Source organism: Babylonia areolata, chromosome 18 (assembly GCF_041734735.1).
Source record: "Babylonia areolata isolate BAREFJ2019XMU chromosome 18, ASM4173473v1, whole genome shotgun sequence".
Taxonomy (NCBI): Eukaryota; Metazoa; Mollusca; class Gastropoda; order Neogastropoda; family Buccinidae; genus Babylonia; species Babylonia areolata.
Genome location: NC_134893.1, coordinates 74,341,038 through 74,367,975, shown reverse-complemented (window position 1 = coordinate 74,367,975; position 26,938 = coordinate 74,341,038). Strand labels below are relative to the sequence as shown.

The 26,938-nt window shown below is 42.9% G+C and overlaps 1 protein-coding gene across 1 annotated transcript in view; it reads right to left on the bottom strand.

Annotated features, from left to right (window-relative positions):
• Positions 1-26,938, bottom strand: part of LOC143293093 (nuclear factor NF-kappa-B p105 subunit-like) — a 133,886-nt gene that overhangs the window by 12,643 nt on the left and 94,305 nt on the right. Inside the window, exons 13-19 of the mRNA XM_076604001.1 lie at positions 26,565-26,739; positions 21,853-21,970; positions 20,693-20,915; positions 8,320-8,489; positions 4,465-4,755; positions 3,298-3,457; positions 172-377 (exon numbers count right to left, since the gene is read on the bottom strand). Coding sequence (XP_076460116.1) covers positions 172-377; positions 3,298-3,457; positions 4,465-4,755; positions 8,320-8,489; positions 20,693-20,915; positions 21,853-21,970; positions 26,565-26,739 — 1,343 coding nt within the window. The remainder of the gene's footprint in view (positions 1-171; positions 378-3,297; positions 3,458-4,464; positions 4,756-8,319; positions 8,490-20,692; positions 20,916-21,852; positions 21,971-26,564; positions 26,740-26,938) is intronic.

The window sequence follows — 26,938 nt, the reverse complement described above, 5'->3', positions numbered from 1 at the left end:
AAGAGAGAAGGAAAGGAAGAAAAAGAGATGAAAAGGAAGACAGAAGGAAAGAGAGATGAAAAGGAAGACAGAAGGATGGAAAGAAGGAAAGAGATAAGGAAACAAACATAAAAAGGAAGGAAACAGGAATGAAAGAGAGGAAGACCGAAAGAAATGTAGAAAGTGGCCCACCTGATGGTAGTCAAGGAGATACTGAGTGGGACTGGAACCTGAACACCCCATCACCTCCAGAGCAGTCACCAGGTCGCTGTACCCCAGTCTGCCTGCCAGCGTGTATACGTCCTTCCCAGCATGCACTGGGTCCAGCAACTTGCACAGCTTCTGGCAAACCTCCTCCGACAGCTTGTTGTCAAGGTCAAGGCTGCAAGTTTTGTGCTCTGAAACGAAATGTGTAATTCACATGGTAATATGAAATGTGTAATTCACATGGTAATATGAACCTCCTCCGACAGCTTGTTGTCAAGGTCAAGGCTGCAAGTTTTGTGCTCTGAAAGGAAATGTGTAATTCACATGGTAATATGAAATGTGTAATTCACATGGTAATATGAACCTCCACCAACGACTTGTTGTCAAGGTCAAGGCTGCAAGTTTTGTGCTCTGAAAGGAAATGTGTAATTCACATGGTAATATGAACTTCCACCGACAACTTGCTGTCAAGGTCAAGGCTGCAAGTTTTGTGCTCTGAAAGAAAATTTGAAGCAAATATGTATCTTAAATGACATTTAATGAAATACACTTACCATTACCCAATGGTGCCAACTACAGCAGGGGTCTCATACCTGTCCTGTGCAAAAGACTACTTCACTCATGGGGGACAAATGGAAAAAACACAGTGGCTAGTGACCTCTCCTAGATTATTACCTCCCTTTTGCATGCTGTTGCAGCGCCCTCTTTTGCTGAAGCCATCTCTCAACAGACAACTTACCTGACTGGGATGGCAGACTGACAACCACACCTGTCATCAACAGACAACTCACCTGATTGGGATGGCAGACTGACAACCACACCTGTCATCAACAGATAACTCACCTGATTGGGACGGCAGACTGACAACCACACCTGTCATCAACAGACAACTCACCTGACTGGGACGGCAGACTGACAACCACACCTGTCATCAACAGACAACTCACCTGACTGGGACGGCAGACTGACAACCACACCTGTCATCAACAGACAACTCACCTGACTGGGATGGCAGACTGACAACCACACCTGTCATCAACAGACAACTCACCTGACTGGGATGGCAGACTGACAACCACACCTGTCATCAACAGACAACTCACCTGACTGGGATGGCAGACTGACAACCACACCTGTCACAGACAACTCACCTGACTGGGATGGCAGACTGACAACCACACCTGTCATCAACAGATAACTCACCTGATTGGGACGGCAGACTGACAACCACACCTGTCATCAACAGACAACTCACCTGACTGGGACGGCAGACTGACAACCACACCTGTCATCAACAGACAACTCACCTGACTGGGATGGCAGACTGACAACCACACCTGTCATCAACAGATAACTCACCTGATTGGGACAGCAGACTGACAACCACACCTGTCATCAACAGACAACTCACCTGATTGGGACGGCAGACTGACAACCACACCTGTCATCAACAGATAACTCACCTGATTGGGACGGCAGACTGACAACCACACCTGTCATCAACAGACAACTCACCTGACTGGGACGGCAGACTGACAACCACACCTGTCATCAACAGATAACTCACCTGATTGGGATGGCAGACTGACAACCACACCTGTCATCAACAGATAACTCACCTGATTGGGACGGCAGACTGACAACCACACCTGTCACAGATAACTCACCTGATTGGGACGGCAGACTGACAACCACACCTGTCATCAACAGACAACTCACCTGACTGGGATGGCAGACTGACAACCACACCTGTCATCAACAGACAACTCACCTGACTGGGATGGCAGACTGACAACCACACCTGTCATCAACAGACAACTCACCTGACTGGGATGGCAGACTGACAACCACACCTGTCACAGACAACTCACCTGATTGGGACGGCAGACTGACAACCACACCTGTCATCAACAGATAACTCACCTGACTGGGACGGCAGACTGACAACCACACCTGTCATCAACAGACAACTCACCTGATTGGGACGGCAGACTGACAACCACACCTGTCACAGATAACTCACCTGACTGGGACGGCAGACTGACAACCACACCTGTCATCAACAGATAACTCACCTGATTGGGACGGCAGACTGACAACCACACCTGTCACAGATAACTCACCTGATTGGGACGGCAGACTGACAACCACACCTGTCATCAACAGACAACTCACCTGACTGGGACGGCAGACTGACAACCACACCTGTCATCAACAGACAACTCACCTGACTGGGACGGCAGACTGACAACCACACCTGTCATCAACAGACAACTCACCTGACTGGGATGGCAGACTGACAACCACACCTGTCATCAACAGACAACTCACCTGACTGGGATGGCAGACTGACAACCACACCTGTCATCAACAGACAACTCACCTGATTGGGACGGCAGACTGACAACCACACCTGTCATCAACAGACAACTCACCTGACTGGGACGGCAGACTGACAACCACACCTGTCATCAACAGACAACTCACCTGACTGGGATGGCAGACTGACAACCACACCTGTCATCAACAGATAACTCACCTGACTGGGACGGCAGACTGACAACCACACCTGTCATCAACAGACAACTCACCTGATTGGGACGGCAGACTGACAACCACACCTGTCATCAACAGATAACTCACCTGACTGGGATGGCAGACTGACAACCACACCTGTCATCAACAGACAACTCACCTGACTGGGATGGCAGACTGACAACCACACCTGTCATCAACAGACAACTCACCTGATTGGGACGGCAGACTGACAACCACACCTGTCATCAACAGACAACTCACCTGACTGGGACGGCAGACTGACAACCACACCTGTCATCAACAGATAACTCACCTGACTGGGACGGCAGACTGACAACCACACCTGTCATCAACAGACAACTCACCTGACTGGGACGGCAGACTGACAACCACACCTGTCATCAACAGACAACTCACCTGACTGGGACGGCAGACTGACAACCACACCTGTCATCAACAGACAACTCACCTGATTGGGACGGCAGACTGACAACCACACCTGTCATCAACAGACAACTCACCTGACTGGGATGGCAGACTGACAACCACACCTGTCATCAACAGACAACTCACCTGACTGGGATGGCAGACTGACGGCCACACCGCTGTCGCAAGAGGACTTGAAGGTCATCAGTCCCCCAGTGTCCTCCTCAAGGTCGTTGTCATCATCCATCGACTGGTGTCCCTCCTCCCCGTCACTAAGGTAACCATCCCCCTTCAACAGGCGCATGATCTGAAAACACATTGTTAACTCCCTTCAACAGGCGCATGATCTGAAAACACATTGTTAACTCCTTTCAAAAGGCACAAGATCTGAAAACACATTGTCAACTCCCTTCAACAGGCACATGATCTGAAAACACATTGTTAACCCCCTTCAACAGGCACATGATCTGAAAACACATTGTTAACTCCCTTCAATAGGCGCATGATATGAAAACACATTGTTAACCCCCTTCAACAGGCACATGATCTGAAAACACATTGTTAACTCCCTTCAACAGGCACATGATCTGAAAACATTGTTAACCCCCTTCAACAGGCACATGATCTGAAAACATTGTTAACTCCCTTCAACAGGCACATGATCTGAAAACACATTGTTTACTCCTTTCAAAAGGCAACTGCCTGATGAGTTAGGGGTGGAGATTTTTCCGGTCTCCCAGGTCAACATGTGTGCAGACCTGTCTCTTTGTGAATATGCCCATGCAGATCAGTTACACACATTTCAGAACCCATAGTCTGTGTCAGTTTTCAGTGGGTTATAGATTCATGAAGACACTCAGCATATACACCCTGGAGTGTGGCTGTTTACATGGTTGGGTAAAATGGTTACACATGTAAAAGCTACTCAAACTACTCATACGTGTACGAGGGAACAGAAGAGTAGCAGTCCAAAAACAAAGAAAACCAGAACAAACAACAAACAGAACAAACAACAAACAGAACAAACAAGAACAAACAAAACAAACAAAAACAGAACAACAAACAAGAACCAACAAAAACAACAAACAAAAACAGAACAAACAAGAACCAACAAAAACAACAAACAAAAACAGAACAACAAACAAGAACCAACAAAAACAACAAACAAAAACAGAACAACAAACAAGAACCAACAAAAACAACCAACAAAAACAGAACAAACAAGAACCAACAAAAACAACAAACAAAAACAGAACAAACAAGAACCAACAAAAACAGAACAAACAACAACCAACAAAACCAGAGAGCACAGACCCTCTGCCGGTCTTTGCCTGAAGCGTAGTCACTGGGCAACAAGCCCCGTCGGCCAGTGTGTGGTGCAGCCTCCCCCTCTCCCCCCTCCTCCTCCTCACTGCCCCATCGGCCAGTGTGTGGTGCAGCCTCCCCCTCCTCCTCCTCACTGCCCAGCGGTACCTCCTCATTCTCCACGTCCACCAGTGCCCCGGCCGTCATCAGCAGAGCCACCATTCCCATCAGCCCCCGGCAACACGCAATGTGCAGGGCTGTGTTGCCATCAAAGCAGCGAGCGTTCACATCTACGTTGGCCTGCGCACAACAGATTCATGTTTATATATCAATTTCTGCTTCGGTTTCAAAGAGCTGTCACAACATACAAGATGAAGCATGTATCTTACAACTTCTGCTCTGAACAAAGGGGCTGGTTCAAAGAGCTGTCACAACATGCAGGCTGAAGCATGTATCTTACAACTTCTGCTCTGAACAAAGGAGCTGAGCCGGCCACAGGCAGGTCAGTAGAGGACGGAACAGTACAATACAGCATAGTACAATACAGCAAAATACAGAACAGTACAATACAGCATAGTACAATACAGCAAAATACAGAACAGTACAATACAGCATAGTACAATACAGCAAAATACAGAACAGTACAATACAGCATAGTACAATACAGCAAAATACAGAACAGTACAATACAGCAAAATACAGAACAGAACAGTACAGTACAGCAAAATACAGAACAGTACAGTACAATACAATACAGAACAGAACAGTACAATACAGGACAGTACAATACAATACAGAACAGAACAGAACAATACATGACAGTACAATACAGAACAGGACAGTACAATACAGGACAGTACAATACAGAACAGAACAGTACAATACAGGACAGTACAATACAGGACAGAACAGTACAATACAGGACAGTACAATACAGAACAGTACAGGACAGTACAATGCAGAACAGAACAGTACAATACAGGACAGGACAGTACAATACAATACAGAACAGAACAGAACAGTACAATACAGGACAGTACAATACAATACAGAACAGAACAGAACAGTACAATACAGAACAGTAAAATACAGAACAGAACAGTACAATACAGGACAGTCAGTACAATACAGAACAGAACAGTACAATACAGGACAGTCAGTACAATACAGGACAGAACAGTAAAATACAGAACAGAACAGTACAATACAGAACAGTAAAATACAGAACAGAACAGTACAATACAGGACAGTCAGTACAATACAGAACAGAACAGTACAATACAGGACAGTCAGTACAATACAGAACAGAACAGTACAATACAGGACAGTCAGTACAATACAGAACAGAACAGTACAATACAGGACAGTCAGTACAATACAGAACAGAACAGTAAAATACAGGACAGTACAATGCAGATGAAGTCTCCAATCAGACCGACGGATGAGTAGGCAGGCAGGCTTATCTGTCAGTGTGTGTCCTCATATGGGAGAAGAGGCTGATTCTGGATGCGCAGCACTTCCCACAGGTGTTGCAAGGGAAAACGTCTCCAGAAGTTGAGCCCTGCTTCCTTCACTCACGCTTCTCCTTAATGGCCAGTGTTCTCTTGTTTTCAAACGTCTTCATGCCACTACAGCACAGCATCCTCCAGCGAGAGTGGTCAAAGGCATCAGTTTCCCAGGAAGTGATGTCTATGTCACAGGCTTTGAGGTTTGTCTTCAAGGTGTCCTTGAAGCGCTTGCAGGGTCTTCCAAGTTCACGGTGGCCTTCCTTCAGCTGGTCATACAAAAGCATCTTCGGGATCCTGCTGTCTGTCATGCGGACAATGTGTCCTCTCCAGCATAGCTGGCACTGGATCAGCAGGTTTTCAATGCTGGGCAGGCTGCTCCTCTCTAGGACCTGGAGGTTGGAGACCCTGTCTTGCCACTTCATGCCGAGGATCTTTCATAGGCGTCTCAGGTGAAACTGCTCAAGTTGTTGAATGTGACGGCAATGTGTTTCACAGCAGTACAACAAGGTGGTCAGCACAACAGCTCTGTAGGTTTTGATGCTGAGGCTGATGCCTTTGTTGTTCCACAGCCTGTTGTTGAGTCTGCCAAAGGGGATGCCTTTGTTGTTCCACAGCCTGTTGTTGAGTCTGCCAAAGGCAGAGCTGGCCTTGGTGATGCGCAGCGTCACTTCTGCATCAAGGGCTCCGTTGCTGCATAAGGTGCTGTCCAGGTAGCAAAACTTGTCGACTGACTTGATCTCTGTGTCACTGATCTTGATTACAGGTGGGGGGGAGGCACTGGCATTCTGTGAGCTAGCTGGTTGGTACATGGACTCGGTCTTGCTGAGGCTGATGGTGAGTCTAAAGTGCCTGCAGGAGGTTGAGAACCTGTCCATAATGAACTGCATGTCCTCATGGGTGTGTGCAGCAAGCGCGCAATCATCAGCGAAGAGGAACTCTCTCAACAGTGCCTCAAACACCCTGGACCTGGCGTGGAGTTGCCGCAAGTTGAAAAGTTTGCCATCGGTGTGAAGCTGAATGTAGATGCCCCAGTCACAGTCTTGGAAGGCGTCAATCAGCATGGCAGAGAAGAGAATGGAGAACAGTGTTGGTGCCAGGATGCAGCCCTGCTTCACTCCATTTATCACAGGGAACGGATCCGACATGTCAGTATTTTCCTGTACTCTTGCCTGCATGCCATCGTGGAATGACACAATCAGCTGGATTAGGCTCTCTGGGCAGCCAAACTTAAGGAGGATCTTCCACAGACCACGGCGGTTCACCGTGTCGAAAGCCTAAGTCAGGTCTACAAAGACACAGAACAGAACAGTACAATACAGAACAGAACAATAAAATACAGGACAGTGCAATACAGAACAATAAAATACAGGACAGTGCAATACAGAACAGAACAATAAAATACAGGACAGTACAATACAGAACAGAACAGTACAATACAGCACAGCACAGCACAGCACAGTACAGCACAGCACAGGACAGCAGAGTACAGTACAGCACAGCACAAGACAGTACAGCACAGCACAGGACAGTACAGCACAGCACAGGACAGCAGAGTACAGTACAGCACAGCACAAGACAGTACAGCACAGCACAGGACAGTACAGCACAGCACAGGACAGCAGAGTACAGTACAGCACAGCACAGGACAGTACAGCAGAGTACAGCACAGGACAGTACAGCAGAGTACAGCACAGGACAGTACAGCACAGCACAGTACAGCACAGCACAGCAGAGTACAGTACAGCACAGCACAGTACAGTACAGCAGAGTACAGCACAGGACAGTACAGCACAGCACAGTATAGCACAGCACAGCACAGTACAGCACAGGACAGTACAGCAGAGTACAGCACAGGACAGTACAGCAGAGTACAGCACAGGACAGTACAGCACAGCACAGTATAGCACAGCACAGCACAGTACAGCACAGCACAGCAGAGTACAGTACAGCAGAGTACAGCACAGGACAGTACAGCAGAGTACAGCACAGGACAGTACAGCACAGCACAGTACAGCACAGCACAGCAGAGTACAGTACAGCAGAGTACAGCACAGGACAGTACAGCAGAGTACAGCACAGGACAGTACAGCACAGCACAGTACAGCACAGCACAGCAGAGTACAGTACAGCAGAGTACAGCACAGTACAGTACAGCAGAGTACAGCACAGGACAGTACAGCAGAGTACAGCACAGGACAGTACAGCACAGCACAGTACAGCACAGCACAGCAGAGTACAGTACAGCAGAGTACAGCACAGGACAGTACAGCAGAGTACAGCACAGGACAGTACAGCAGAGTACAGCACAGGACAGCACAGCACAGCACAGCACAGCACAGCACAGAAGAGAACTGACCTCCATGAGCAGAAAGCCAGCCACAGGCAGGTCGTCCTGTTCCACAGCATGGTGCAAGGCTCGACGCCCACTCTTCCCATCAGCAAGGTCCACGTCCGCCTTCCCATGAACTAACAGTCGCAGGATGTCCACGTTTCCATTCTGGGCAGCCAGGTGAACTGGGCTGTATCCTGAACACACACACACACACACACACGTGTTGGACTTGATGACAAGACTATGGAGGTTTTTTTTTTTGTGTTGGACTTGGTGACAAGGCTGCTATGGAGGTTGTTTTTTGTGTTGGACTTGGTGACAAGTCTGCTATGGAGGTTGTTTTTTGTGTTGGACTTGGTGACAAGTCTGCTATGGAGGTTGTTTTTTTTGTTGGACTTGGTGACAAGTCTGCTATGGAGGTTGTTTTTTGTGTTGGACTTGGTGACAAAGCTGCTATGGAGGTTGTTTTTTGTGTTGGACTTGGTGACAAGTCTGCTATGGAGGTTGTTTTTTGTGTTGGACTTGGTGACAAGGCTGCTATGGAGGTTGTTTTTTGTGTTGGACTTGGTGACAAGGCTGCTATGGAGGTTGTTTTTTGTGTTGGACTTGGTGACAAGGCTGCTATGGAGGTTGTTTTTTGTGTTGGACTTGGTGACAAGTCTGCTATGGAGGTTGTTTTTTGTGTTGGACTTGGTGACAAGGCTGCTATGGAGGTTGTTTTTTGTGTTGGACTTGGTGACAAGGCTGCTATGGAGGTTGTTTTTTGTGTTGGACTTGGTGACAAGGCTGCTCTCCACTTTCAGTCAGGAATGAGGTGGGCTCACCAAATACAGACACTTGCAGTTTTCGTCAGGACATTGGTGCAACACTCCCAAGAAGCATCCATCAAGTGGAGAATACGAAACTGTGGCTGATACACAACTGTGGGCGATACACAACTGTGGGCAACAGACAACTGTGGCTGAAACAAAAGATCGTCCTCTCTGACCCAACAGCACTCAGCTCTGCACAGATCATCATGGGCTGAAAAAACCATCTCTGCTGGGGACTGAAACTGTATCCTCCCAGTCATGTCTGCCAGGATGGATAACCAGTCATCAGTCTGCCAGGATAACCAGTCATCAGTCTGCCAGGATAACCAGTCATCAGTCTGCCAGGATAACCAGTCATCAATCTGCTCACCAGGATAACCAGTCATCAATCTGCTCACCAGGATAACCAGTCATCAATCTGCTCACCAGGATAACCAGTCATTAATCTGCCAGGATAACCAGTCATTAATCTGCCAGGATAACCAGTCATCAATCTGCCAGGATAACCAGTCATCAATCTGCTCACCAGGATAACCAGTCATCAGTCTGCCAGGATAACCAGTCATCAATCTGCCAGGATAACCAGTCATCAATCTGCCAGGATAACCAGTCATCAATCTGCTCACCAGGATAACCAGTCATCAATCTGCCAGGATAACCAGTCATCAATCTGCCAGCTGTCATCAATCTGCTCACCAGGATAACCAGTCATCAGTCTGCCAGGATAACCAGTCATCAATCTGCTCACCAGGATAACCAGTCATCAATCTGCCAGGATAACCAGTCATCAGTCCGCCAGGATAACCACTTCACCAGGATAACCAGTCATCAATCTGCCAGGATAACCACTTCACCAGGATAACCAGTCATCAGTCTGCCAGGATAACCACTTCACCAGGATAACCAGTCATCAGTCTGCTAGGATAACCAGTCATCAGTCTGCCAGGATAACCAGTCATCAATCTGCCAGGATAACCAGTCATCAGTCTGCCAGGATAACCACTTCACCAGGATAACCAGTAATCAGTCTGCCAGGATAACCAGTCATCAGTCTGCCAGGATAACCAGTCATAAATCTGCTCACCAGGATAACCAGTCATCAATCTGCTCACCAGGATAACCAGTCATTAATCTGCTCACCAGGATAACCAGTCATCAATCTGCCAGGATAACCAGTCATCAATCTGCTCACCAGGATAACCAGTCATCAATCTGCTCACCAGGATAATCAGTCATCAATCTGCTCACCAGGATAACCAGTCATCAATCTGCCAGGATAACCAGTCATCAATCTGCCAGGATAACCAGTCATCAATCTGCTCACCAGGATAACCAGTCATCAGTCTGCCAGGATAACCAGTCATCAATCTGCTCACCAGGATAACCAGTCATCAATCTGCCAGGATAACCAGTCATCAATCTGCCAGGATAACCAGTCATCAATCTGCTCACCAGGATAACCAGTCATCAATCTGCCAGGATAACCACTTCACCAGGATAACCAGTCATCAGTCTGCCAGGATAACCACTTCACCAGGATAACCAGTCATCAGTCTGTCAGGATAACCAGTCATCAGTCTGCCAGGATAACCAGTCATCAATCTGCCAGGATAACCAGTCATCAGTCTGCCAGGACAACCACTTCACCAGGATAACCAGTCATCAATCTGCCAGGATAACCACTTCACCAGGATAACCAGTCATCACTCTGCCAGGATAAACTGTCATCAGTCTGCCAAAATAAACAGTCATCAGTCTGCCAGGATAACCACTTCTCCAGGATAACCAGTCATCACTCTGCCAGGATAACCAGTCATCAGTCTGCCAGGATAACCACTTCTCCAGGATAACCAGTCATCAGTCTGCCAGGATAACCACTTCTCCATAACCATGCCATCCTAACCAAGTTATCATACATAACAATTAAAAAAAACATTTAAAAAACAACAATTCACTGGTGATTATAACTGCATGCACATGCATGCATGATAACAATAATGCTAACACCCTAGTGATGATCATAATGACAATAACAATGACAGTTATGACAGAATGTAACTATAGAAAAATACTAGCATTAACCACCATCAATTAAAAGTAATGGAGGGTATACGCCTATATTCTCTGAATACTAAAGGTTTAAAAAAAACATAAGTTTAAACGAACAGCTATGCCTTCAAATTTTAAACAACACAAATATGATATTCTATGTTTACAAGAAACGCACATAAGCAGTGTTGAAGCATTATTACTGTGGGAAACACAGTGGGGTGGGAAGCTGTTTTTTAGCAAGGGCACAAATCATGGAAGAGGAGAGGTGGTGCTAGTATCAAACAAACTGAAGGGAGAAGTAACACTGGAAAAAACATTTGATCGAACAATCATTTTGTCCGTTCAGTCATCAGAGCATGACTTCATCCTCGTTAACGTTTATGCTCCAAATGACAGCGCAGATAAAATAAAATACTTCCATTGGATCAGAGCATGACTTCATCCTCGTTAATGTTTATGCTCCAAATGACAGCGCAGATAAAATAAAATACTTCCATTGGATCAGAGCATGACTTCATCTTTGTTAACGTTTATGCTCCAAATGATAGTGCAGATAAAATATTTCCATTGGATGCACTCTGTCCTCACCAATTATAGTGACAAGAAAATAATAATTCTTGGGGATTTCAACTGTGTTATGACCAATGGTTTAGATATAGTGTCAGGGGGGCCTCACTGTCACAGGGATATTGATCATTTTCATACTCTAGTGAATAAGCTGAACCTTGTTGATGTTTGGAGATTACTCCACAATACAGAAAAGGAATATACATGGAGTAGATATAATCCATTTATTGCTCGATGGTTGGATTACTGCTTTGCAAATGAAAACATAGTTAATGATTGCATTTCTTGTCAAATATTATCAGTTCCCAATACAGATCACAGAGCTCTTCTGTGTGTTTGAAAGAGGGCCAGGCTACTGGAGATTTAACAACTCGTTCCTGACTTTACACAACAAATGAACCACAAATTAGACACATAGTTGACAAATAAAAGTGAATTGAATGCACAAAACAAATGGGAACTTTGTAAAATAAATATCAAGAATTTTTGTATTGAATACGGCAAAACAAAGGCACAGAAAAGAAAGAACAAAATGCTAGATTTGCAGATACAGTTGCAGCGGTTGGAAAAAATGTGTGCAGAAGATCCGAACAATCCAGACCTCCAGTCAGAGCTAGCTCAAACTAAAAGTAGACTGGAGATTATATCATTAGTAAAGGCAAGGGGAGCACAGATTAGAGCAAGAACTAAATGGGTTGAAGAAGGAGAAAAGAACACGCGATACTTTTTAGGCTTAGAGAAAACCAGAGCAAACAACAACATCATGACACATGTTCGGAATGAAAATGGACAGATTGTAACAAACCAGTCAGAAGTTTTGAAAGAACAAACAAGATATTACTCCTCTTTATATGGTAGAATATCAAACACAGATGATAACATTAATGAAGAAATACACAGGTTTGTTACAGATAAAAATTTCCCGCGCCTGAATAATGAAGAGTCGTCAAATTGTGAAGGTTTGATGAATGCTGAAGAAACAGGATTAGCTTTAAAATCAATGAAAAATGGGTCTGCTCCTGGCAGTGATGGTATTACAGTAGAATTCATAAAATATTTTTGGAATCAATACCTAACCCTAACCCTAACCCAAGTGCTGGTAACTGAATCCTATAATGAAGCTCTTGACAAGAATGACATGTCATATACACAAAAAAACAAGGTATTATTATCTTACTGCACAAAGGAAAAGACTTGGCACATGATAAACTAAATAACTGGTGTCATATTACCCTCATAAACACTGATTATAAAATAATGGCAAAAACATTAGCAAGAAGATTAAGCTGTGCAGTGGATAAATTGATTAACCAAGACCAAGTGGGATATCTTAAAGGTAGAAGCATATCTACAGTAATAAGAACAATTGATGACGCCACAGAATATTTGAAAGAAACAAATAAAACTGACTATCTCTTAGCTTTAGATTATCAAAAGGCATTCAATACCATTTCTAAAAGATATATGCTAGAAACATTAAATGTATTTGGGTTTGGTAAACAGTTTATACAGTGGGTTACAGTTATGTTTAAAGATACATTTAGTAGTATCAACCATGGGGGATGGATATCAGCACCTTTTATGTTAAAATGTGGAATCAGACAGGGTTGTCCCTTTTCACCCTTAGCCTTTATATTGGGTGTAGAATTGTTAGCAATAAAAATTAGGAACAGCAACATCACCAGGGTTACACTTCCTACACAAAACAATGAACACAAAACACTAAAAATAAAACAATTAGCCGATGACACGACACTTTTTTTAAAACAATTGTGATGATGTGAACAAGGCAGTGGACATAATCAACGATTTTTCATGTTTTTCTGGTCTGTACTTAAATGCTAAAAAAACAAAAGCTATGAAGATAGGACATATAGAACACAGAGAAAGTAATCTGCCTTTTGAGTTGACAGACAAAATAAAAATATTAGGAATACACTTTAACAACTCCAGTCCGGCATCAAGCATAGAAGACAACTGGCTAGGTAGAATATCTACGATGAATAAATTAATAGGTACATGGAGCAAACGAGACCTGAGCATCCATGGAAAAATCATTATCATTAAAACATTTCTGCTAAGCCAATTTATATACATAATGCAAGCAATAAGACTACAAGACCGTGTACTTTCTGAAATAAATAGAACATTGTATAGATTTGTTTGGCAATGCAGAAGGTCTAACATAAAGGCCTTTGAGAAAGTTAAGAGGTCAATAATGGAAGCAGAAGTTTCCCAGGGTGGACTGAATATGGTAAATATTCACAAAGTCCTAGAATGTTTTTACTTGCAATGGGCTGGGAAACTTTTTGCATCGGAAAATGAAAACTGGACATATATTCCACGGTTGCACTTTGGAAAACTTGCAAGCAAGCTTGGGGCATTTGACATAAACTGCAGACCCAACATTTAAATGCACTGTCAAAAATATAAAATATATTTTGGCATAATGTATTACGAACACAGTTAACACACAAATATCTAAAAAAGGAATCAGACATTGACAAGAACAACACTGGTGTCCAACTGTTATGGAACAACAACTTAATCCAATACAAGCATAACTCTTTATTCTTTCCCTCGTGGAAGACTGCAGGGATAGAAAGAGTAAGAGATGTGATCAACATACAAGAAAAAAGGATGAATAACCTGCAAGAAATTATAGAGAAATTGGGGAAAAACCAGCCATCTTTTATTTTCGAAGATAATGCTTTATCAAATGCTATTCCTCATCAGCGGAAGCAATGGATGGGTGACATAAAAGAAACAGTCAATTCTGACACAGTTGATGACCTAAAAGTGTTCTGTACAAAGCTAAAATTCATATCCCAAAGAATGAAAAAATCAAAGAAAGATGAAGTAAAACCATGTGCCTACCACTTCTGGCTTAGGAAACTTAACGTTGAAATTGATCCTTACTACTGGTTACTGCCCTCTTCACCAACTAAAGAAATCAGATTAAAATAACTACAATGGAAAATATTGCACAACATATATCCAGCTAATATTCTATTGCATAAAATGGAAATAATGGAAAACAATAAATGCTCAATCTGCGTAGACGAAGTTGATTACATAGAACATTTCTTCGACAAATGCCCACCAGTGAAATTATTCTGGAAACATATCAAATTTTATATAGTTGGAGCAGTTGGCGTCAGACTGGAATTGAAAGTGAACAAAGTCCTCTTGGAGTGAAACGATCAGACAACTTTAAATGCAATAATATTATCATTCAAAAGGTCAATCATATAATATTGATAAGGAAAATGTGCATTAGTATCTATAAAAAGACAAAGACAGCCATACCGATATCCTTATCTTTAATCTTTGAACAAGAAATGAAATACAGAAACATATAAATACATTAACCAGATTTACATGGAAAGGGAAGTGCTGATTACGATTTAAACGACAAGGGAGGAGGTGGGAAGAAGGGGGATGGCAGCGGCTGTCTTTGTAGAAATATGTGTCGGACAAGTCTATGTGTATGGTTTGGAATATTGTGATGTGTTATAGTATGAAGATACAGCGATCAGAGAGGTCTTTGTAATAGTAATGTGATGTGTTATAGTATGAAGATACAGCGATAAGAGAGGTCTTTGTAATAGTAATGTGATGTGTTATAGTATGAAGATACAGCGATCAGAGAGGTCTTTGTAACAGTAATGTGATGTGTTATAGTATGAAGATACAGCGATCAGAGAGGTCTTTGTAATAGTAATGTGATGTGTTATAGTATGAAGATACAGTGATCTACCAGCCGCCATGGCGAAGTGGTTAGCGTCGCGGACTGACGGCTGGGAGGACGCGGGTTCGAATCCCAGCGGAGATGGGTTTTTCGGCCTGTGGCCGGCTCCTACCCAGAGTTGAGTGTGATGAGGGCTTAAATGGGGAGACTGGGACCACACAGTTGAGTGTCATCCACTTCAAGGATGCGTCTTTGGGTGTGTTGCTCTAATTACCTGACCAACACAGTAAATGGCTGTATCTCTCGGGCCTGGTTAACCTTCGCCGCACAGAGTGGGTCTGTCAGACCCACAGCCGCATAAAAGTCCCCATATCTCCGGAACTATTAAAGCTACAGTTATGAAATTTCCTGACTTTTCCTGACTCGTAAGTCCCTTTCCGGTGACAAAATTTGGAATTGTTACATCATAAAAGAAAGGAGTAATTAATGATGTAATTTCATTATCCTGATTCATCCCAAGGTGGGCCTTTCAGATCCACATATGAGAAAGAGGAGCAAAGGCCAATACCCTTATTCGTCCAATGGTGGGCCTCTCAGACCCACATATGAAATAGAGAGGAGCTATCCTTCTTCCCTGTCATCTCTCTGTGCCATCTGTTCTTCTCTGCTATCCGTTCTTCCCTGTCATCTTCTGTGCCATCTGTTCTTCTCTGCTATCCGTTCTTCCCTGTCATCTTTCTGTGCCACCTGTTCTTCTCTGCTGTCCATTCTTCCCTGTCATCATTCTGTGCCATCTGTTCTTCTCTGCTATCCGTTCTTCCCTGTCATCATTCTGTGCCATCTGTTCTTCTCTGCTATCCGTTCTTCCCTGTCATCTTTCTGTGCCACCTGTTCTTCTCTGCTGTCCGTTCTTCCCTGTCATCATTCTGTGCCATCTGTTCTTCTCTGCTATCCGTTCTTCCCTGTCATCATTCTGTGCCATCTGTTCTTCTCTGCTATCCGTTCTTCCCTGTCATCATTCTGTGCCATCTGTTCTTCTCTGCTATCCGTTCTTCCCTGTCATCTTTCTGTGCCACCTGTTCTTCTCTGCTGTCCGTTCTTCCCTGTCATCTTCTGTGCCATCTGTTCTTCTCTGCTATCCGTTCTTCCCTGTCATCATTCTGTGCCATCTGTTCTTCTCTGCTATCCGTTCTTCCCTGTCATCATTCTGTGCCATCTGTTCTTCTCTGCTATCCGTTCTTCCCTGTCATCTTTCTGTGCCATCTGTTCTTCTCTGCTGTCCGTTCTTCCCTGTCATCTTTCTGTGCCATCTGTTCTTCTCTCCTGTCCGTTCTTCCCTGTCATGTTCTGTGCCATCTGTTCTTCTCTGCTGTCAGTTCTTCCCTGTCATCATTCTGTGCCATCTGTTCTTCTCTGCTATCCGTTCTTCCTTGTCATCTTTCTGTGCCATCTGTTCTTCTCTGCTATCCGTTCTTCCCTGTCATCTTTCTGTGCCATCTGTTCTTCTCTGCTGTCCTTTCTTCCCTGTCATCATTCTGTGCCATCTGTTCTTCTCTGATATCCGTTCTTCCTTGTCATCTTTCTGTGCCATCTGTTCTTCTCTGCTATCCGTTCTTCCCTGTCATCTTTCTGTGCCATCTGTTCTTCTCTGATATCCGTTCTTCTCTGTCATGTTCTGTGCCATCTGTTCTTCTCTGCTATCCGTTCTTCTCTGTCATGTTCTGTGCCATCTGTTCTTCTCTGCTATCCGTTCTTCCCTGTCATCTTTCTGTGCCATCTGTTCTTCTCTGATATCCGTTCTTCCCTGTCATCTTCTGTGCCATCTGTTCTTCTCTGATATCCGTTCTTCCTTGTCATCTTTCTGTGCCATCTGTTCTTCTCTGATATCCGTTCTTCCCTGTCATCTTTCTGTGCCATCTGTTCTTCTCTGCTGTCCATTCTTCCCTGTCATGTTCTGTGCCATATGTTCTTCTCTGCTGTCAGTTCTTCCCTGTCATCTTCTGTGCCATCTGTTCTTCTCTGCTATCCGTTCTTCCTTGTCATCTTTCTGTGCCATCTGTTCTTCTCTGCTGTCTGTTCTTCTCTCATCTTTCTGTACCATCTGTTCTTCTCTGCTGTCCGTTCTTCCCTGTCATCATTCTGTGCCATCTGTTCTTCTCTGCTATCCGTTCTTCCTTGTCATCTTTCTGTGCCATCTGTTCTTCTCTGATATCCGTTCTTCCCTGTCATCTTCTGTGCCATCTGTTCTCTGCTGTCTGTTCTTCCCTGTCATGTTCTGTGCCATCTGTTCTTCTCTGCTGTCTGTTCTTCCCTGTCATGTTCTGTGCCATCTGTTCTTCTCTGCTATCCGTTCTTCCCTGTCATCTTCTGTGCCATCTGTTCTTCTCTGCTGTCCTCCTTCTCTGCTGTCATTTCTTCTTGAGATTTTATACTCTGCTGCCAGTCGTTCTCTGTCAGTTTTATTATTTGCTTTCTATCCTTCTCTGCTTGGCAAATCAATATGGTCTTTGATAATGCCTTCCAGAAATACCTGGAATCAACCACTAAACGTGGGGGTTGCAACCCATTGGAGGTAGGGCGTCACTTGCAGAGGGCTATAATGAAGGCCAGGGGCAGGGAACATGCATGGCTGTGCCACTTCACCACCACCAGCGCCCACCCAAATACACATATAAACACATTTCCACCCCAAACACACACACAATCAATCATACATATCTTAGCTCCCACAACACACATGCAGAGCAATCTGTGCACTTGAGCTCGCATGATACGTACATCATATGTAAACATATAACAATAGATGCAAAAGTGTCATATATAAAAACTAATCCCCCAAAAGCGTTTTTGTTGGAAAAGGCTTTTTTTGAAAGGGGATCCAAATTTACTGTAAACGTGGCACCATCGCTTGCCTGCAGACAACCAGCTTCACAATGCATATTGTTAGGGCGCAAATAGTTTAGATTCAATTTCGATAAGTTGCTGCAGCCATTGCTAGCCATAGACACAATGGATATTCATAAACTAGTCCCCTATAACACACAGAGCGTAATAGAGCGCTAGATCTATGTGTGTTGCTATGCTGCCTCCTGAAACTCGGCAGCAGTTCATGCAACTAACTTCACAACACGAAAAGTATTTAAAAAACGGGCAGGATTTCTTAAATGTTTCAAAAGTGTACACAAATAATTAATAACAAGGATGCAACATGGGCGATCGAATTACTTACCCCAATACACCCAAAGCAGCGCGAAGTTATCGCTCTGCTTCTTCCACCATGGATGCTTGTGATGCCATGCTTGCTTCAAGATGCACCGGTGACGGCTGAAATTCAGCCCTAGGCCCTATCGCTCGCTTGCCTGCTTTGCAACCCTGTGGGTCTGACAGGCCCACGCTGGGATTATTAAGGGGTAAACCGCCCATTGCTTCTTTGGCGGTATGTGGGTCTGAGAGGCCCACCTTGGGACGAATCTTCGAGTCAGAAGCTCAGTGCGGCGAAGGTTAATGCCGGAATATCATTATGACAGGAAGCATAGAGTACAGCCCTGTCACGCAGTCCCAAACCAAAATGGACCTCCATAGCAACATCGTCATCCTCATTGACATCCTCCTCCTCCTTCATCGTCATCAATATAAACAAAATAGTCTCACAGTCTGTGGCCTTTCATGCCCTGCTCTCATGGTGACCTCAGTTTCGATACCCCTCCACTTCCGTGCTTGGGGTGAGTCCTGTCAATGTCATCAGTGTCGGCAGATTCAGGGGGGCTGTTGTTTGAGGGACGTGGTGGCGGTCTCCACTTTGGGAGGGACGCTCACTCAGTCTGGCTCCACGACTAAGCCACTATTGTCGTTAGTAGGGGGCGTAGTTGGTGGTCGCATGCATGGGTAGACACACCCCGGGGGCCAACTGCGTGTGGCATGAACACAGCACGGTGGAGCTAGATGGCCGTCGGTGGCTCTCCTGAGCCAACGCCCTTTTATGGATCTCCATAAAAGTGTCTAGCCACCCGCCTCACCAGTCCCGGAAAGGAGCGGTGGGAGTGCCGGTTTAGTCACCAGCAACCCAACCCTGAACAGGTTGTACTGGATTACAGGTTACCAGTAGCAGATCTAATGACCTGACCTGACAGGTGGTGTCCTAAGTACGTTAGAACAGGCACCACAGAACACCACCAAAATGACTCAGCAGCAATGCAAGGTCTCCTTTGTGTGTGTGGCCTCCTGGCAACCTAACATCGATGGTTCCCTGTGGACTGTCGACGCTGGAACTGCGACGGATGAACCCGGGTGTGGCCGTGTATGGGGGAATCTAAATGAGCGGCGTGGGAGTAATGCCACTGAAACTGTGCAGATGATGGGGCAGCAAAAAAAAAAAAAAAAAAAAGATACAGTGATCAGAGAGGTCTTTGTAACAGTAATGTGATGTGTTATAGTATGAAGATACAGCGATAAGAGAGGTCTTTGTAATAGTAATGTGATGTGTTATAGTATGAAGATACAGCGATCAGAGAGGTCTTTGTAATAGTAATGTGATGTGTTATAGTATGAAGATACAGCGATAAGAGAGGTCTTTGTAATAGTAATGTGATGTGTTATAGTATGAAGATACAGCGATAAGAGAGGTCTTTGTAACAGTAATGTGATGTGTTATAGTATGAAGATACAGTGATCAGAGAGGTCTTTGTAATAGTAATGTGATGTGTTATAGTATGAAGATACAGTGATCAGAGATGTCTTTGTAATAGTAATGTGATGTGTTATAGTATGAAGATACAGCGATCAGAGAGGTCTTTGTAACAGTAATGTGATGTGTTATAGTATGAAGATACAGCGATGAAAAAACAAGGTTGTCAGCGGACGTAGAAGACAATGGTAACATGCCTGGGCTAGAAATGACTGCAGCTCTGTGCTCAGCATAAAGATGAGGGACATAGGAAAACGTGTGTGTGTGTGTGTGTGTGTGTGTGTGCTTATATTTCTGTGTCTGTGTTTGTGTCTGTGACTTTATATACTGTCACTAAAAACCATAAAATGATTCATTTTTTGATTGTGTAATGAACTATATATATATATATATGTTTATATTCACATTTTTTCCCATCTATTCTGAATTGTCATAATGAATTTATATACATAATAAACGGTGGTTGACCCAAGAAAGTCCAGGAAAAAAACACACAAAAAAACAACAACTGCATGCACACACACATTTGCAAATAAAACAGCAAAACAAAGTGCCCCAAACCCTGTCATAGCTCAGGGACTAGCAACTGACCATCGTAATTCAAGTAGTCCAGTTCAGGAAAGGGTCTGGCAGCAGTCACACCTGGTCGCAGGTATTTGAGCAGCGAGGTCAACGCCTCTACAGAGTTGTTAAGCACTGCCAGGTGTGCAGGTGTGTTGCCGTTTCTGTCAGCCAGTGCTGGGTTGGCGCCGGCGTGAATCAGGAGTTCTATGTGTGTGGACTGGTGCATGATGGCCGCCAGGTGGAGGGCCGTCTGTGGGACAGTCATTGTCATATCTATAGTATATACCACACTATTTATAGACCACTGTCTGTAGGCATTAGAGTTCTATGTGTGTGGACTGGTGCATGATGGCCGCCAGGTGGAGGGCCGTCTGTGGGACAGTCAGTGTGATGACTATTTATAGACCACAGTCATTGTAGTGACTATTTATAGACCACAGTTAGTGTATTGTAGTAACTATATTCCACAGTCATTGTTGTGACTATTTATAGACCACAGTCAGTGTATTGTAGTAACTATATTCCACAGTCATTGTAGTGACTATTTATAGACCACAGTCACCGTATTGTAGTAACTATATTCCACAGTCATTGTGGTGACTATTTATAGACCACAGTCACCGTATTGTAGTAACTATATTCCACAGTCATTGTAGTGACTATTTATAGACCACAGTCAACGTATTGTAGTAACTATATTCCACAGTCATTGTAGTGACTATTTATAGACCACAGTCAGTGAATTGTAGTAACTATATTCCACAGTCATTGTGGTGACTATTTATAGACCACAGTCAGCGTGATGACTATTCATAGACCACAGTCCGTGTGATGACTATTTATATAACACAGTCAGTGTAGTGACTATTCATAGACCACAGTCAATGTCATGAACTTATATACCAGTCATTGTGATGACTATTTATATACCACAGTCATTGTGATGACTATTTATATATCACAGTCATTGTGATGACTATTTATATACCACCGTCATTGTGATGACTATTTATATACCACAGTCAGTGGAATGTGTATGTTATACAGCAGTTGCTATTTCTCACAACAAATTTCTCTGTATGAAATTTGGGCTGCTCCCCTGTCCTAGTCCTAGTCTCCTTGTGACAAAAAGTACTAATACAGCACAAAACAACACAGTACAAAAGGATGAGCGCACACTGACTGACCTGTCGCATGTAGTTGTAGGCGTTGACGGAGTGGTGAGCGTTGGGCAGTGACGTCATCACGTCCAGCAGGTGGCACAGTGACATCGTCTGGTTGTTGATCACTGCCAGGTGTATCGGTCTGAAAGCCATCAAAATATACCTTAAATAATGTCTAAACACCACCAAAATATACCTTAAATAAGGTCTAAACACCACCAAAATATACCTAAATAAGGTCTAAACACCACGAAAATATACCATAAATAAGGTCTGAATGCCATCAAAATATACCTTAAAAAAGGTCTAAACACCACCAAAATATACCATGAATAAGGTCTAAACACCACCAAAATATACCATAAATAAGGTCTAAACACCACCACAATATACTATAAATAAGGTCTAAACACCACCAAAATATACCGTCTAAACACCACCAAAATATACCATAAATAAGGTCTAAACACCATCAAAATATACCTTAAATAAGGTCTAAACACCATCAAAATATACCATAAATAAGGTCTAAACACCATCAAAATATACCATAAATAAGGTCTAAACACCATCAAAATATACCTTAAATAAGGTCTAAACACCACCAAAATATACTATAAATAAGGTCTAAACACCACCAAAACATACCATAAATAAGGTCTAAACACCACCAAAATATACCATAAATAAAGTCTAAACACCATCAAAATATACCGTCTAAACACCACCAAAACATACCATAAATAAGGTCTAAACACCATCAAAATATACCTTAAATAAGGTCTAAACACCACCAAAATATACTATAAATAAGGTCTAAACACCACCAAAACATACCATAAATAAGGTCTAAACACCATCAAAATATACCTTAAATAAGGTCTAAACACCACGAAAATATACCATAAATAAGGTCTAAACACCACCAAAATATACCATGAATAAGGTCTAAACACCACCAAAATATACCTTAAATAAGGTCTAAACACCACCAAAATATACTATAAATAAGGTCTAAACACCACCAAAATATACCATGAATAAGGTCTAAACACCACCAAAATATACCATAAATAAGGTCTAAACACCACCAAAATATACCATAAATAAGGTCTAAACACCATCAAAATATACCATAAATAAGGTCTAAACACCATCAAAATATACCATAAATAAGGTCTAAACACCACCAAAATATACCATGAATAAGGTCTAAACACCACCAAAATATACCATACATAAGGTCTAAACACCACCAAAACATACCATAAATAAAGTCTAAACTCCACCAAATATACAATAAATACGGTCTAAACACCACCAAAATATACCTTAAACAAGGTTTAAACACCACCAAAATACACTATACATAAAGTCTAAACACCACCAAAATATACCATAACTACGGTCTAAACACCATCAAAATATACCATAAATAAGAACAAAACACAACCAAAAAATATTAATAACAAGGTCTAAACACCATGCAAAATACACCATAAATAAGGTCTAAACACCACCAAAATATACCATAAATAAGGTCTAAACACCACCAAAATATACCATAAATATGGTCTAAACACCATCAAAATATACCATAAATAAGGTCTAAACACCACCAAAATATACCATAAATAAGGTCTAAACACCATCAAAATATACCACAAATAAGGTCTAAACTCCACCACAATACACCATAAATATGGTGTAAACACCATCAACATATACCATAACTAAGGTCTAAACACCATCAAAATATACCAAAAACAAGATCCAAACACCACCAAATTGTACCCAAAATAAGGACTAAATACCATCAAAATATACAAACAGATTAGTCTAAATACCATCAATCCATACAAATTGGTCTATATACCTTCAAAATATTCAAAATGGTCTAAAACCATCAAAAATTAGGAACGAAATGGTCTGAACACCCTCAAAATGTACAAACAGTTTTATATACCATCAAACTATACAATGAAATGGTCTAAATACCATGAATATATAAATATTCCTCAAAATATCCAGACAGATTTATCTGAATACTTCTAAAACATACAAACAAAATTTGTCTAAGTAGCATCAACTGGACAAGACACCAGGAAACAATAAAGACAACGTGGTCTAAATACCATAAAATATATACAAATAGTAATTAGGATAAACAGCATTGAAGTGTACACATCTGTTTGAATGGTGTGAAAATATATTTACAAATTGGTCGAAATACCGTGAACATTTACAAAGCAAATGCCTAAATACCATCAAATATACAAATTGGTTTACATACTATCAAAATATATAAACACATTTGTCTAAATAGCATCAAAATAAACAAATTTCCTAAACACTGAATAAGTCTGCTTTTTTCCCACCAAGCACCTGTTCCATGTTCCAATCCAACTGAACAACAAAGATGTTGATGCAAGAGTACGAAAACACAACTTTCCATGAAAAAAACAACTACATTTCGATCACTCACCACTAACACAGAAAGAGAGAAAACTACAATGGGATCACTCACCACTAACACAGAAAGAGACAGAAAACTACAATGGGATCACTCACCACTAACACAGAAAGAGAGAGAGAAAACTACAATGGGATCACTCACCACTAACACAGAAAGAGAGAAAACTACAATGGGATCACTCACCACTAACACAGAAAGAGAGAAATCTACAATGGGATCACTCACCACTAACACAGAAAGAGAGAGAGAGAAAACTACAATGGGATCTTTCACCACTAACACAGAAAGAGAGAAATCTACAATGGGATCACTCACCACTAACACAGAAAGAGAGAGAGAGAAAACTACAATGGGATCACTCACCACTAACACAGAAAGAGAGAAATCTACAATGGGATCACTCACCACTAACACAGAAAGAGAGAGAGAAAACTACAATGGGATCACTCACCACTAACACAGAAAGAGAGAGAGAGAAAACTACAATGGGATCACTCACCACTAACACAGAAAGAGAGAGAGAGAAAACTACAATGGGATCACTCACCACTAACACAGAAAGAGAGAGAGAGAAAACTACAATGGGATCACTCACCACTAACACAGAAAGAGAGAGAGAAAACTACAATGGGATCACTCACCATTAACACAGAAAGAGAGAAAACTACAATGGGATCACTCACCACTAACACAGAAAGAGAGAGAAAACTACAATGGGATCACTCACCACTAACACAGAAAGAGAGAAAACTACAATGGGATCACTCACCATTAACACAGAAAGAGAGAAAACTACAATGGGATCACTCACCACTAACACAGAAAGAGAGAGAGAGAAAACTACAATGGGATCACTCACCACTAACACAGAAAGAGAGAGAGAGAAAACTACAATGGGATCACTCACCACTAACACAGAAAGAGAGAAAACCACAATGGGATCACTCACCACTAACACAGAAAGAGAGAAAACTACAATGGGATCACTCACCACTAACACAGAAGAGAGAGAGAAAACTACAATGGGATCACTCACCACTAACACAGAAAGAGAGAGAGAAAACTACAATGGGATCACTCACCACTAATGCAGAAAACAACACAGTGGGATCGCTCACCACTAACACAGAAAGAGAGAAAACTACAATGGGATCACTCACCACTAACACAGAAAGAGAGAGAAAACTACAATGGGATCACTCACCACTAACACAGCAAGAGAGAGAAAACTACAATGGGATCACTCACCACTAACACAGAAAGAGAGAGAGAAAACTACAATGGGATCACTCACCACTAACACAGAAAGAGAGAGAGAGAAAACTACAATGGGATCACTCACCACTAACACAGAAAGAGAGAGAGAAAACTACAATGGGATCACTCACCACTAACACAGCAAGAGAGAGAGAGAGAAAACTACAATGGGATCACTCACCACTAATGCAGAAAACAACACAGTGGGATCACTCACCACTATCACAGAAAGAGAGAGAGAGAAAACTACAATGGGATCGCTCACCACTAACACAGAAAGAGAGAAAACTACAATGGGATCACTCACCACTAACACAGCAAGAGAGAGAGAGAGAAAACTACAATGGGATCACTCACCACTAATGCAGAAAACAACACAGTGGGATCACTCACCACTAACACAGAAAGAGAGAGAGAGAAAACTACAATGGGATCACTCACCACTAACACAGAAAGAGAGAGAGAGAAAACTACAATGGGATCGCTCACCACTAACACAGAAAGAGAGAAAACTACAATGGGATCACTCACCACTAACACAGAAAGAGAGAGAAAACTACAATGGGATCACTCACCACTAACACAGCAAGAGAGAAAACTACAATGGGATCACTCACCACTAACACAGCAAGAGAGAGAGAGAAAACTACAATGGGATCACTCACCACTAACACAGCAAGAGAGAGAGAGAAAACTACAATGGGATCACTCACCACGAATGCAGAAAACAACACAGTGGGATCACTCACCACTAACACAGAAAGAGAGAGAGAGAAAACTACAATGGGATCGCTCACCACTAACACAGAAAGAGAGAAAACTACAATGGGATCGCTCACCACTAACACAGAAAGAGAGAGAGAAAACTACAATGGGATCGCTCACCACTAACACAGAAAGAGAGAGAGAAAACTACAATGGGATCACTCACCACTAATGCAGAAAACAACACAGTGGGATCACTCACAACTAACGTAGAAAAAGAAACTACAGGATCACTCACAGGTCACCGTTCTCATTCTTGAAGGTAGTGAGATGTCTCTGAACAATCAGCAGATAACGAACGTCACCAGTCTCTGAAAAATCCTGCAAGGCGCGAACTGTCCTGGCCGTAATTCTCTCCATCACTCTCTTCACCACACGTGTCGCTGTTTTCAGCTGTGTCATCTGTTCTCCACCTGTCACACACATCACGCTGTAAGGTGTCTGTCATCTGTTCTCCACCTGTCACACACACATCCTGCTGTAAGGTGTCTGTCATCTGTTCTCCACCTGTCACACACATAGTGCTGTATGGTGTCTGTCATCTGTTCTCCACCTGTCACACACATAGTGCTGTAAGGTGTGTGTCATCTGTTCTCCACCTGTCACACACAT